At 42.2% G+C, this 14,957-nt stretch overlaps 1 protein-coding gene across 1 annotated transcript in view; it reads left to right on the forward strand.

Annotated features, from left to right (window-relative positions):
- The window catches only part of ZMPSTE24 (zinc metallopeptidase STE24), a gene marked incomplete at its 3' end in the record, with an annotated part of 19,198 nt that extends 5,099 nt beyond the window's left edge, over nt 1–14,099 (forward strand). Inside the window, exons 3-6 of the mRNA XM_009323568.1 lie at nt 1,381–1,527; nt 8,932–9,018; nt 9,673–9,789; nt 13,947–14,099. Coding sequence (XP_009321843.1) covers nt 1,381–1,527; nt 8,932–9,018; nt 9,673–9,789; nt 13,947–14,099 — 504 coding nt within the window. The remainder of the gene's footprint in view (nt 1–1,380; nt 1,528–8,931; nt 9,019–9,672; nt 9,790–13,946) is intronic.
- Nucleotides 14,100–14,957: the final 858 nt, after the last annotated feature.

Raw genomic sequence — 14,957 nt, forward strand, 5'->3', positions numbered from 1 at the left:
GGTCTGAAGTGGCTGCCTGCGTCTGCTCAGGCTTGCCCCTGCTCTGGAGCACAGCTGGTCTTCTGTGGACCGGCTGCACTCCCTCAGATGAACCAAGGCGCTGTCCCCCGCTTGTTTTTGCGGGGTGGGGGGGACACTCGCCATCACATCAGTGAGTTAGGTGAGTTCATAGAAGGACCTGAAAAGTGTGGGTGCGGTGGGGTAACCAGCAGCCCAGCACCCACCCAGCAGCTCGATCCTCCTCCCCCAGGACAGGTGAGAGAGCAGGAGGAGCAAAAGTGAGAAAACTCATGCGTCGAAGTAAAGACAGTTTAATAAGCGAAGGAAAGAGGGGAAAAACCCTTACAAGTGCTGCAAAGGCAGTAGCTCACCACCTCCCCCAAGCAGGCCGATGCCTGGCCAGTCTCTAAGTAACAGCCACCTTGGAAGTCACACCCTCTTCCCCTCCCCTTCTTCTTCCTCTGCTTCTGTCTTTATTGCTGAGTATAACGTGACACAGCATGGGATATCCCTTTGGTCAGCTCAGGTCAGCTGTCCTGGCTATGTCGCCTTCCAGCCTCTTGTCCACCCCCAGCCTGCTCGCTGGGGAAGAGAGAGAGAAAGCCTTGACATTGTTGAGCAGCAGCCAGAAGGCCGGTGTGTTATCAACACCGCTTTGGCCACAAACGCAAAAGCATACCACCGTGCAGACTGCTCTGAAAAAATTAACTCCATCCCAGCCAGACCCAGCGCAGCTGGGGAGAACGCTGCCAGGAGGGCAGGAAGCAATGCTGCGTGCCCGTGTGAGCCTTTAGACCAGCTAAGCTGTCTGTGAGACCGCGGCCTGATGCTGCAGTCAGAGGAGGAATGTATTTTGAAGTGACAAGGGGTAGGAGGTTTTCTTTTGAAAAGGGATAAATGTACTGAAACAAGATAAGGTAGTGGATGGAATAAGGACTTTTAGTCTGCAAAAATTTTAAAGTGGTGAGTTCTCTACCAAAAATGAAATAGCACCTCATTTGTGCAGCCACATAGATATGTTTTCTGGTGAAGTCGCATGGTTTGCATGGGAGGATCTGGTGTTTAGTTTCAATCTCTGCTTAGTTGTTACTGTGGTGCCGTAAGTCATATCCTCTGGAAAAAGGAGTTTGTGTAATCTTTATTGGAAATAAATTAATAAGTAGGCAAGTCAGTTTCTGGTTATAACATAATAATTATGCTTCAGTTTTATATTTGGAACTTGATAGAAAACAGGACTTTAGGAATATTTGTTATTTTGTGGATTATTTGGGGTTTTTTAAAATTTCTGTGGTGGGATCATGTTGTATGTTACTTTTAGATATTATTTATCTCCTTAAAAATATTGGATGTAGACTTTAAGTTTCTTTTTCAATTTTTCAGAGACGGGTGTATAGAACAACAACACATGTACCACGGGAATTGGGACAGATCATGGATTCAGAAACATTTGAAAAATCTCGTCTGTATCAGCTGGACAAAAGTACTTTCAGCTTTTGGTCAGGCCTGTATTCAGAGGTTGAGGGCACTGTAAGTACCTGAGCTGCTCTGGCATTCATATGATACTTTTAATGTACTTAAACTGTGAAATACTTTGATTCTTAGTGATCCTGTGCAGCTGCACTGTTGGCATTCTGGCGTCTTACATCAAACACTGAAATTTGGAAGGCCTAGGATTCTGTGTTTCTTGTTTGTGGCTGTATTTGCCATATAAGAAGAAGGAATTATTCAGACAGCACATAATTTCTCTATGCAGTGCTGAGTCATACTGCACAACTACAGCATGTATTATATTATTATGTTTTAGTGGCACAGCTGACCTATTGTGGTTTCCACTGCCAAATAATTAAGCAACATTAGAATTATTTTAAATTGTTACAAATACAGACTTTTTCTGTGTTTGGAGGGATGCAACTACTTTCATTTTTAGATAAAATTTAAGTAGAACGTAGAAAGAAAAGCCTGTGAGAACAGGAAGAGTACCAATGGATACTTCTTAAGTTTAAGAACAATTACACTGGGCAAATAATGTTTGCATATATGAAAAACCAGAGCCACTGAATTAGAACAAAGTATTTACATGTGTGATATACAGAAACCTTTTCTGACTTACTGCTGAAATGCACTGCTCATCAGGAGCACAACTGGGTCAGAAAGGAATCCTGAAATGCCTGGCATTGCAAAATATAATTAGAGTGTGATCTACTACAAGATGAACTTAAGGAAGCAAAAAGGTCAATTATAAGAGATAATGAAAATAGTGGTGTAAAATAGTGTAAGTCATGTCACTGTATAACTATGATGCGAAACCAGTACTTAAGAATTGTGACCCCTCTTAACTTTCGCATTTCCTGATCTCTTTTGTGCAGCCTAACCTGTACATTGTTTCATTTTGTAAGAACTTGTAAAAATGTTGTTATACATGTGTCGGTATAGCTGTTACAGTCTTCTTGTTGGGCTTTTTGGTATGCTGAGTAGAACTCAAGAAAATTTTTGTGTGAATTTGAAAAGCTACGTTTTTGACCGACTTTAGAGGCAGTATTTCATTTGAAAAACGAAGCTATCCTCCGAGAGTGGATTAGTGGACAGGGTGACATGGTACTACCTAGCAAGGGCAACAAGTCAAAAGGTTCTGAAGCTTTATCTTGATTTCAAGAGCTTTAGCCAAAACAGCTTCCCTTGTTGTTTCTAAGGAAAATAATACATGATTGGAATGAGCCTCTTTTGCCACTGAATCTAGTGCCCTGCTAAACAAAGAGCCTTATCAGCAGTCTGTGCTTATCTTCACTCAGGCCTACTATTGTTACGGTCCCTCACAACATTTTAGCCACTAAATTGGAGAGATACGGGTTTGACACATGCACTGTTAGATGGATAAAGAACTGGTTGGATGGCTGCGTCCAAAGAGTTATAGCCAATGGCTCAATGTCCAAGTGGAAACCAGTGGTGTCCCTCAAGGGTCCATACTTGGACGAATACTATTTAATATCTTCATCAACAACATAGACACTGGGACTGAGCGCACCCTCAGCAAGTTTGCAGATGACACCAAGCTGACTGGTGCAGTTGATACGCACGAGGGAAGAGGTGCCATCCAGGGCGACCTCGACAGGCTTGAGGAGTGGGCCTGTGCAAACCTCATGAAGTTGAACAAGGCCAAGTGCAAGGTCCTGCACCTGGGTCGGGGCAATCCCCAGTATCAGCACAGACTGGGAGATGAATGGATTGAGAGCAGCCCTGCCGAGAAGGACTTGGGGATACTGGTGAATGAAAAATTGGGTATGAGCTGGCAATGTGCGCTTGCAGCCCAGAAAGCCAACCATATCCTGGGCTGCATCACAAGCAGCGTGGCCAGCAGGTGGAGGGAGGTGATTCTGCCCTTCTACTCTGCTCTGGTGAGACCCCACCTGGAGTACTGCGTCCAGCTCTGGTGTCTCCAGTGCAAGAAAGACATTGACCTGTCAGAGCGGGTCCAGAGGAGGGCCACAAAAACGATTAGAGGGATGGAACACCTCTCCTATGAAGAAAGGCTGAGAGAGTTGAGATTGTTCAGCCTGGAGAAGAAAAGGCTCCAGGGAGACCTTACTGTGGCCTTTCAATACTTAAAGGAGGCTTATAAAAAAGATGGAGAGAGACTGTTTACCATGGCCTGTAGTGACAGGACAAGGGGCAATGGTTTCAAACTGAAAGAGGGTAGGTTTAGATTGGGCGTAAGGAAGAATTTTTTTACGATGAGGGTGGTGAGACAGTGGAACAGGTTGCCCAGAGAAGTTGTGGATGCCCCATCATTGGAAGTGTTTAAGGTCAGGTTGGACAGGGCTTTGAGCAACCTGATCTAGTGAAAGATATCTCTGCTCGTGGAAGGGGGGTTGGACCAGATGACCTTTAAAGGTTCCTTCTGACCCAAACCATTCTGTGATTCTGTATTTGTGCCTGTGTAGGAAAAGCACAGCCTTTGCTTTCTCTCATGACCTTTTCTTTCCGTTCTGTCCCTGTTACTGTAATGTAATGTGTACAGGTCCACAATGATTTTGGCACCTGATGGATCTGTTAAAGCATTTACTGTATCCAGCTGTCTTCCACAACTAAGCCAGAAAACCCAGACTATGCTGGTGCTTCCTAAGCAGCAGTCAAAACCAGTTACTAAGTCAAGCATCTTAGCTTATATGTTGTTCCACTGTTTCAGCTGTGGTGGTGATAAACAGCTGGGAAGCAGTTGTGTCTCAAACTGCTGCTGCTGTTACCAAATTGATTGTGGTGCTCTGCTTTTTGTGTTGCAGTGACACTGATGAACAAAAGCCAAGGAAAAAAAACATGGAATATGTGAGTTAAAGCTCCCAGTTAATTAATCGAGCGCTGGCCTGAATAAGCAGGTCTTGGAGCAGTCAGCTGAGATACTGTACGCCCATATTCTACTAGTATTGTCAGACGCTTTCATCTTCTGAACAAGAAGTTAGTGTTCCTACTTGGGCTTGATGGGTTGTGGTCTTGGGATTCTGTATCCCAGAACTTCTTGAATTTGGGATTGGGAGTGAGCTGTCCCAGGAGGGTTGCTAATGGGCCTGCAAGCTATTAGATGTCCAAGCTTTGCCTGCGTTCACAGATTTGCTACAGAGGTTGCAGAGCTTTGTGGAAGCAAGGTAATGCTTGCAAGTCCAGTGGCTCCTACATCTCATTTCTTCATTATGGCTCCATTAATATAAGTTTTGCGTAGCTAGGGCTAAATAATCTACAACCATATAGTATCCCTGATACCCAGTCACCCCTACAGCAGGGTTTCTTCATCGAGTTCTGTAGGTCATTTTATGTTACTTCTCTTGGTGCTGGGCGTTGGCTGGGCACTTCCTTCTTTAAAGCAGACTTTTGAAAGGCTGCCATTTGTAGTTTCCTTAATGAATTTTATGTTAAAGTCGCAAAATTTGTGTTTGTGGTTGAACACTCAGGTCCCATTTGGAATGATGTAAGGGAAGTATATCATAGCCAGCTGGGAGCTTTGGAAGATCTTCACAGCTAGTCCTCTCTGCTGCCCTTGTGTTTAGAATTCCTGTCCTTTAACATTGTGTTCCTTGTTAACACAGTTCTTATCTTCCCTTCTCCCTAGGAAAGCACACCCTCAGGTTTCTCTGATTATTTTGTTCCTGCAAAGGGAAAATTACACTTGAATGGAACTCCCCCCCCCCCCCCCCCGTCATCCCAGGACAAAAGGTTTTCTTGGAAAATTGAGAGTTGGAAAACATCCTTATGGTACCTTTTTTTGGTATGTTTTAAAGATCAGAAAAAAATCTAGGTAATAGCACTTTCCCAACTGCACTAACTGGTCTAAAAAAAAATAGACAATCTTGGAGGCATATAAAGCTGCTTCTGGTCAGTAATGTCAACTATACACTGAAAAGATAATACAAGCTTGGAATAAAGTTCAGAGCTGAATTAGTTAGCGGCTGGAGCACTTGAGTGATAATGTAGTCATTACCTTTGGAGTAGTCCAAATGGTAGGGATAGAGAACTAGGGTGATTATTTTTTGAGATAATAGCTTGTGAAACATTGAGAACTGTATGAGATTAACTGTATGAGATTCAACAAGGCCAAGTGCCGGGTCCTGCACTTCGGCCACAACAACCCCATGCAGCGCTACAGGCTTGGGGAAGAGTGGCTGGAAAGCTGCCTGGCGGAAAAGGACCTGGGGGTGCTGGTCGACAGCCGGCTGAACATGAGCCGGCAGTGTGCCCAGGCGGCCAAGAAGGCCAACGGCATCCTGGCCTGTATCAGAACTAGTGTGGCCAGCAGGAGCAGGGAAGTGATTGTGCCCCTGTACTCGGCACTGGTGCGGCCGCACCTCGAATACTGTGTTCAGTTTTGGGCCCCTCACTACAAGAAGGATGTTGAGATGTTGGAGCGTGTCCAGAGAAGGGCAACGAGGCTGGTGAGGGGTCTGGAGAACAAGTCTGATGAGGAGCGGCTGAGGGAACTGGGGTTGTTTAGCCTGGAGAAAAGGAGGCTGAGGGGAGACCTCATCGCTCTCTACAACTACCTGAAAGGAGGTTGTAGTGAGGTGGGGGTCGGTCTCTTCTCCCAAGTAACTGGCGAAAGGACGAGAGGAAATGGCCTCAAGTTGTGCCAGGGGAGGTTTAGATTGGATATTAGGAAAAATTTCTTTACTGAAAGAGTGGTTAAACATTGGAACAGGCTGCCCAGGGAAGTGGTTGAGTTACCATCCCTGGAAGTATTTAAAAAATGGGTAGATGAGGCGCTTAGGGACATGGTTTAGTGGGCATGGTGTTGTTGGGTTGACGGTTGGACTCGATGATCTTGGAGGTCTCTTCCAACCTTAATGATTCTATGATTCTATGAACTTCCAGCTGTGTACCACGGACTTAGCAGAGACACTGAGTATCTGGCTCACTCTAATCTTCCGTCTGCTGCTGCTAACACTTCTAGACTTGATACCATCTTCTCAGATTTTGAGAACTTGTTCTCAATTGTACTGAAGTCTGCTGGCTTCACTTCAGACTTGAAGAAGAGCTTGTGTTTCCAAAAAAACCTGCCTGCTTGTTCCACTTACTGTGATCAACCTAATAAAAACAAGACATAATATACAAACCTTTTCCTGCATACCCTTACGCTGTCATGGCTGCAGCGTATTTCCTAATAGGGAAAATACCTCTGGTCTGCAGGCTGCAGCAATGGTATGGTTGTAACTAAGGCCATTATTGCTTGTTAAATTTCAGACAGGTTCTTCATACATTCCTCATTCCCAAGGGGACCTGTATGAGGTTCAACAAGGCCAAGTGCCAGGTCCCGCACTTGGGTCACAACAACCCCATGCAACGCTACAGGCAAAACACTGCTATGTTATCAAGGCTGCCTGTAGTCACAAATCCTTTGCCTGGCGGAAAAGGACCTGGGGGTGTTGGTCGACAGCCGGCTGAACATGAGCCGGCAGTGTGCCCAGGCGGCCAAGAAGGCCAACGGCATCCTGGCCTGTATCAGAAATAGTGTGGCCAGCAGGAGCAGGGAAGTGATAGTGCCCCTGTACTCAGCACTGGTGCGGCCGCACCTCGAATACTGTGTTCAGTTTTGGGCCCCTCACTACAAGAAGGATGTTGAGGTGCTGGGGCGTGTCCAGAGAAGGGCAACGAGGCTGGTGAGGGGTCTGGAGAACAAGTCTAATGAGGAGCGGCTGAGGGAGCTGGGGTTGTTTAGCCTGGAGAAAAGGAGGCTGAGGGGAGACCTCATCGCTCTCTACAACCACCTGAAAGGAGGCTGTAGCGAGGTGGGGGTCTGTCTCTTCTCCCAAGTAACAAGCCATAGGACGAGAGGAAATGGCCTCAAGTTGTGCTAGGGGAGGTTTAGATTGGATATTAGGAAAAATTTCTTCACTGAAAGGGTTGTCAAGCATTGGAACAGGCTGCCCAGGGAAGCGGTTGAGTCACCATGCCTGGAAGTATTTAAAAGACATGTAGGTGTGGCACTCAGGGACATGGTTTAGTGGTGGACTTGGCAGTGTTAGGTTAACAGTTGGACTCGGTGATCTTAAAGGTCTTTTCCAACCTAAATGATTCTATTCTTTAATCAAGCTGATACCCCTGGTGTGTAGGGTACATGCAGCTTATTGTCTACATGTATATGATGTTGAGTTATTGTTCCTTTCTGTGATGTTGAGCTGTGTCTTTCTGTTTCTCAGAATCTGTCCTGGGATTATCAGATTCCATCAGAGCTAAATTGAGGTGGCCTCTAATGTGTGGGTTTGCCACTTCTTAGAGCGTAAACTGCATCCTTTATTTGCTTTGGGAACTGTCTGAATGTGAAAAAGGCTGTTGTGGCCAAAATTGGTGAAATTGAATGACAATTTTGAGCATCTTGCTTTTAGTAGGTAGAAGTATGATTCATTAACCTAACAAGTTAATTGAAGGGGAGATGCTGTGTTAGAATTACTAGTATGCTTTGATTTATTTCAGCCATTATGTGGGTTTCTTTTTAACTAATAAGTAGTATCAACATCATGCTAATAGCTGTCTTTGTTCAGGGATTGGTACCTCTGTGATTTCCAGCTCTGAAACTTACAGGTAGCCTGCAAAGCAGAAACAAGCTTGCTTTGGTCCTTCCCATCTCCTGCTGACGCTCAAAATGCACCCTAATAGTTAGGTTATAAGAGTAAGCCTTTTAAAAATAAATAAGTAAATAAAAACCTGGTACTGTCCATACTGGAAAGCTGCCTGCTGGAAAACTGATTTTTATATATATAGTGATTCATCGCTTGCTAAGAAAGTAAATGTGAAACACTTGGAAGTCAAGCTGTTTAACAAACACTACCAGCCCCTGCCTTGAACTACAGTTAGCGCTTGCTTCAATAGCTCTGTCTCAAGCATTTCTTTGATGGTATGTCTTGAGTAATCCACTCCCTGTTCCTTGGCAACCTGTATGGCAGGAGGCATTGCAAGGCAGGCACAAGGAGGAAAGCGTGAAGCTTTCTTAAAATGGATGAAGCAGCACTAATACTGAAAGTGAAATTACAGCCTTAGTCTGAATGCCTTTCTCTCGGTGGGGAATGCAGGTGAGACTGTCCCAGTGCAGTCAAGCTGCTGAATCTTGCATACCATTCCTAGAGATGGTATGTCATACAAGCACAGGGCAAATGAGTTTTAAGGTCTTCTGAAAAATATACCTTATGTCTGAGCCAACATAGCGGCAAAGTCTACAGTAAATAGGCTTGGAAAAAAAAAAAAAAAGCTTGACCTGATCTCTACTTCTGTAAAGTAAAAATGAACCATTGCCAAATATTCCAGGCTTTCTTTATGCTAAGATCAGAGGGAGACAAAAAAGCCCATTTATAAAACTTTTCTCATTCACCCTTAAAAGGTCCTTATCATGCTGAAATTTTAGTAGAATAAGATCTGTTTCATACTTCCTCTGTGGTATGTGTTTTTGTTTTCAAGATGATTCTCCTTTGTGGAGGAATTCCTTTTCTCTGGAATCTGTCTGGTCAGATCTCTGGTCGTGCTGGGTTTGGACCAGAATATGAGGTAAGCAGTCTTTAAAGTTTAGTGAAAATGTTTGGTCCGTGAACTATACTGTTAAAATAAGTTTTATTTTTAAGCTTGCCTTTACTTAAAGTGGGATTTAGCTACAGGTACAATACAGTAAAAATAACATTTTCTGGTGAACACAATGATTGGGTGAGTCTGAGAACTGATAACAGTATGTGACTTTTAAATTAGCTTACTAATTAGAATAGCCTTGTATGTTAAAAACATACAAGTCTCAAAGCTACTTGAGTCAAACGAGGTGGTGGGTTGGGGTTTTGGGGACTTTTTGTTTGGGTGTTGTCTTTTTACTAATCCTGGATGTGATCTTTCTGCACAGTAAAACGGTAAGAAATTTGAGGCTATTGCTTATGTTGTCTTTGTGCTGTGGATGAGGCATCTATCCAAATTCTTGTCCTAAATCCTTAGTTTTTATTTAAATCTGTTTCACCAGTGTATTTTTTTCTTTCTTTAACATAGTCAGCTATTCCAGTGATCAGTAATCTAATCATCACAAATGTTATTTCTGTGAATTTATCTAGCTTCATCTTCTAACCAGTTTCAGTTAAACCACTGACATAAAATCCATTTTTAACACCAGAATATTAATGTTAGTACAGGCCAGTAAATATAAAATTTTTTTTTTTTTTTTAGATTGTTCAGTCATTGGTATTTCTGCTGCTCGCAACACTCTTCAGTGCAGTGACTGGTCTCCCATGGAGTTTATATAACACATTTGTCATAGAAGAGAAACATGGCTTCAATCAACAGGTATTGTAGATAGCACTTATACTGACCTAACGTCTTCAGTAGGTTTGGTTGGTTAGGTGGACTGGTATGTCCACGTCTGTGCCAAATAAGAGCAATGACAGTTTGTGACTGTTGCAGAAGTACCCATGCCACACCAGAATGTCTCTGCATGAGCCCATGCCTCTAAGCAAAAAGAAGTGTGTATTCCAGCAGTGGAACAAAGAAAATTTCATACCTCAGCTGTTCATTTTTGGATGGACTATTCTTTGCCCTTCATATGCCCTTCCTTTGAAGTCTGGATCACTGCTTGACAGGGGCAGTTCTGATTCATGGACACTGAACAGATGAAACAAAACGGAGAAGTTGTTCTCCTCCTCATTTTGTTTGGCTTATTGATTTCTTGTATCAGCCTTTACTAAATTAGAGAATTCAGCTCTTCATTTGTACTTCTGTTAGGTACTCACTTAATATCAGCCCTGGCTTTCTTAATTTCTCTCACCATCTTAGTTTAACCTGTTCACTATCAGTTTCTCATGGGATCAGATTTTCCTTTCGGGAGAGGAACCTCAATCTGGCACACATCATTAGCCATTTTATGCCAGAGCATGAGACTTGTTTTCTGCTTTTGGACCCAGCTAGTGTTGTCTACAGTACTTTCTGTTCTAAGTCTACTAGGAAGTTTTTTTTTTTACAGTAGAATAAAATCTGGATGGGTAGCAGATGTGGGATAAAGCTGTTTGGCTCATTTTAATAGGGGTAGAGATGCTCTGGTATTTGCCAGTTTCATCTTCCAATTTCTATGGAGGCAGGAAGACTGAGCTAGACCTAAAGAAGTAGAATCAGTTTGTTTCTAAACTCATTATATTCCTGGTAAATTGATAAATTGATGTTTCTTATTCCTTTTTATAAAACAAGTAAGAAAATGTGAGAAAAAAAGCTCTAAATGCAACGATCCAGTTTGCACCCTCTCTCAATCATCTTTAAAACAGAAGCGTGTAGAACCCGATACATCCTGTATTATTTTGATTCACGTCAATTATTTAGTGGCATACTATTTTCTTTCCAGGGAAGCCCAAATATGAAATTTGGGCTATTTTGTCTTGACATCTGTTTGTATTCCTGGAAACTGCAAGGCTTTTTTGGTTCCCCCCCTCCCCACCTCCGATATTTGGATACTGTGCCAACAGCAGCTCCTGCTCCAGTCTTTGGGGAGCAAATCTGAAGATTGTTCTAGTTAGTCATAAGCCTTGAGCTTGTGACCAACTCAGAACTCTCTTTATACTCCACATAGCTCTCTAGTCTTATAAAAAAAACCTTGTTCTAAAAACGTGTGTAACTTCTAACAATCATTTTTTCTCTCAGCAGCAAGGAAATACTCGTTGTTAGAATGATGGCGCACATGGCCATTCATATCCTAGGTGATTCTGAGCCATAGTCCTGGAGATCCCCTTCCCTTCTGCAGACTTTACAGTGAGCATACTGGCAGGCAAACATCCTGCTCCTATCAAGGGAGGAAGGAATGTTCCCATGTTTCCAGAGCATCAGTCAAGCAATCTTTTCTTCAGGGAAATACCTATTTGATGTATTTTGTTTGTTCTCTGGCTATTACTTCTGTTCTGTAGTCCTCAAAAATTGTAAGGGCTGGCAAAGACCAATTCTTGCAGTGTGCTTATGCCCTGGCCTAGCCTAGACATACTTCTGACATTCAGAATCCTTAAATAAGCATCAAAAGTTATCCTTCACTGTTGTCTCTCATGTCAATCCTGAGTATCAGGCCTGCACCTTGATTGTCTCTCCTACCTTAGTGAGGAGTAAGTTCCATCTTGGTGCCAGATCTGTAAGCCCTTTATGTCCAGGACACAAAAGTCCAACGACTGTCAGTGTTGGGACTTGTAAAGCACTAGAATTAGAGTAAATTGGCAGACTAGCTGATGGATGGAGAGCTCGACTTGATCAGGCCTTGACCAGGCCCTACCTCTGTGCAGAAGAAGCAGAGGATCAAATACTGAACTTAGCAGCTCGGGCTTCTTTAAAACTGTCTTGAGAGCTTGCAGAACCCATGTTGTTTCTTTGTATGCTTTAGGGAGGTTAAGGAGAATTCTGGGTATATCCTCTGAACATTTTCTCCTTGGAGCTGTGCTCTCTGGGTGCTTCACTGTTGTCAATGCAAGCATTGTGCGTAATCAAATGAGAAAAGGAAGACTTGGCACTGACACCTATGGGTGTTGTTAATGTTTGATTGAGCTACCTGCATGATGTCTTCTACAAGTTTTTTCACTGCAGTGGTCCTCATGCCAAGAACTGAAGGCTGAGTCCAGCTCCAATCCAATTTGAGGTACCAAATGTCTTATAATCACAGTCAAATCTCCATCTTTCGTTTCAGACAAATGGGCTAGGTCCTTTAGTGAATGAGCCAAATTCACATCTGGTACCAGCACAGACTTTGGAATTTCTAGCAATGATTCTCAAATGATCTTCAGATAGACTCTTTCTTGGGAGTGGCTTGCTGAAAATGAGGATTTCTCTTGAAGTCGCATCTGCCTTAGAAAGCAGGAAAGAGGCGGGGCAAAGATGAAAGACACCATGCAATTTTATAGCTCTATTCCTCCTAGATTGTGGAGCTGGAAGTAAAGAAAAAGTTAAAATGAAAACTTGAGCTAGATGGATTGTAGTTGACGTGTTTCAGAAAGCCCAGTGGAAACAGTGCTAGCAGCATGCTTCTGTTAAGAGTTCTTCTAGGTTATATTAAGTGACTGTTTCTTCAGCTGTTTACTAAGCTAAAAAATGAAAAAGCTGTATAACAGGCCTTTTTCTGGCTGAGCTGAGGAAGTAATAAAGGAGGAACATAGTGTTGTGTATTTTGTGTTCTCTCTCCTGGCTTGTACCAGTTTAAGAGTCTTGATCAAATGGAAGCAAATTTTCCTTTGTCCGGGATGACCCACAGAGTTTCTTTCATGCTTCTCCATACTATTTTCAGGAAAGGACCATTGCTTAGTGTGAATGAGAGCCACAAGTCTTGCTTTGCTAGTTACAGAGCTGGAAAAGGTAGCCTACACTACCTGGGAATATTAAAGGCAGGCAAGGAACAGTATCTTCTGGAGTGCTCCATTTGTGTGGGCATGTGTCTGTACAATTGTGTTACTGCTGATACTAATGGTCACTTAGTAAGAATATATCACCGGAGTGCTCACTGTGTGACCAGAGTGAATATGTCTACATGAATAGTCGTCTAAAATTATGGGTTTATGTCTGATTTGTGTTTCCAATAGTCATGGAAGTCTCAGGCGTCCCTCCAAATTCTTGCCCCAAATCCTTAGTTTCTATTTAAATCTGTTTCACCAGTATTTTTTTTCTTTCCAGACGAGTTCCATATCTTTAACGTAGTATGGGCTTTTTAATACAACCTTGTTGGGAAGGATCCTTACATAATAACCCCCTCACTTCTATGCCTTGCAGGTAGCTGTAAGTACTGAAGTAACAATTCCTGAAAGAACTAGTTGGGTGTCTAATCATGTTGTAGAGTCACTAGACCAGATTCATTCGGGTAAAGGTCTTTGAAACTTCTATTGCTTCTATTAAAGTTATGCTAATTTTAAAACCTGAGACGGCTACATGAGTAGTAACTGCATGTCAGTGGTAGCTTGGAGTAAAATACCCAATATATATCTAAAAATCTTTAATAGGACTTCCAGTTAAGACAATCAGCTTAGTGGTAACTGAAAGTTAAGATGAATGGAGGCAACTGTTCAAAGACAAAATATTTTACAGTAGCTATGTCTCTTTAAGAGCTTCCTATTCTCTAAAAATCCCATAATGTCTAGGATATAGATTGATAAAGGAATTAAGGGACATACAAGCTTAAATTTTTCTTTCCTCCTTTAATGAAGGGTATATGTGCAATGCAAAATAAGGGTTTGGGTCACATCTTGCTAAGGAAGAGTGCATCTGCATGGGCTTGGAGTCCATGTGGATGTAAAGAGCCACAGCTACCAGGAGAGGAGGTGAAAAGGTTCTTCCACCTTTTCTTAACTGACTCTGATTTCCTTATCACATTGGTATTGCTGGTTTGCGATTTGTCTTACTTTGTTTCTGTGCATCCACTGAAGGGATCAGTTCATTAACCACTGTGGCACATGAATATTTACATTGAAAATATCACTGATATCCTTTCTTTACAGACACTGGGATTTTTTTTTAAGGATGCTATCAAGAAGTTTATCGTGACCCAGTGTATTCTGTTGCCAGTGACATCCCTTCTGCTTTACATTATTAAAATAGGAGGAGACTACTTCTTCATCTATGCCTGGCTCTTCACATTAGTTGTTTCCTTGGTGAGTATGAGAATATGTTTGTGTTTCTTCCACGTGCTAGCTTACTTGTATGGCTCAGTGTGCTGAGGTTTAAAAACATAACTGAAAGGAAATGGAGAAAAATCCAAATCTCCTGGGAATTTTGGTGTCTACAAACTTTAACAGTGTGTCTTGCTCTCAGTGTACTTGTTCAGGAATAATAGCTCATATTAATTGTCCACATTAATGTGATACCTTATATGTTATCTATTTAATACTGGAGTGTCTTCATCTATTGAAAGATAAACATTCAAAAAGCTTTAGAATAGATACTGGAAGTACAGCACTATGTCTTAATAGGTTTTCCTTTTTCTTAAATATAGAAAGGGCACAAGGACAACTGCCAGCAGTTCGGCAAGAAAAGGCAGCATGTGCTTTGGTCATTAATGTTTCCATTGGGCTTTTCTTACAGGTTTTCGAACACCAGTTCTCAATTGCATTGCTTTGTATTGAGATGAGTAGCAATTTTCCATTTCTGGTTCTGCTTATATAGCTGCTTCTATACACTGAATTGGTAACTGACATTTTTAGGGCTTATATTAAAAGGATCTTTTGTATACATCATAAGGATTTGATGTTTTCTGTTGTTACTATAAGCTTCGAGGTTTGTATTTTTTTTTTCTATTTCAACATAGCGCTCTACTGTCTTTTTCCTCAATATACTAGCCATGGCTCACCCAAGGAAGAAATTACGGAAGTGCTGTTGTATATATTCATTCATTTTTAGATTAAAAGAGCACCTCAACAAGTAAAAGAATTATTACATTACAGTAATGTAATAAAGCCTGCCACGTTAGCCTAACAATAAATTTGGGTCAGTCAATCCCTAATCCTTGTGTC

The sequence above is a fragment of the Pygoscelis adeliae genome, unplaced genomic scaffold, assembly GCF_000699105.1.
Source record: "Pygoscelis adeliae isolate BGI_AS28 unplaced genomic scaffold, ASM69910v1 Scaffold355, whole genome shotgun sequence".
Taxonomy (NCBI): domain Eukaryota; kingdom Metazoa; phylum Chordata; class Aves; order Sphenisciformes; family Spheniscidae; genus Pygoscelis; species Pygoscelis adeliae.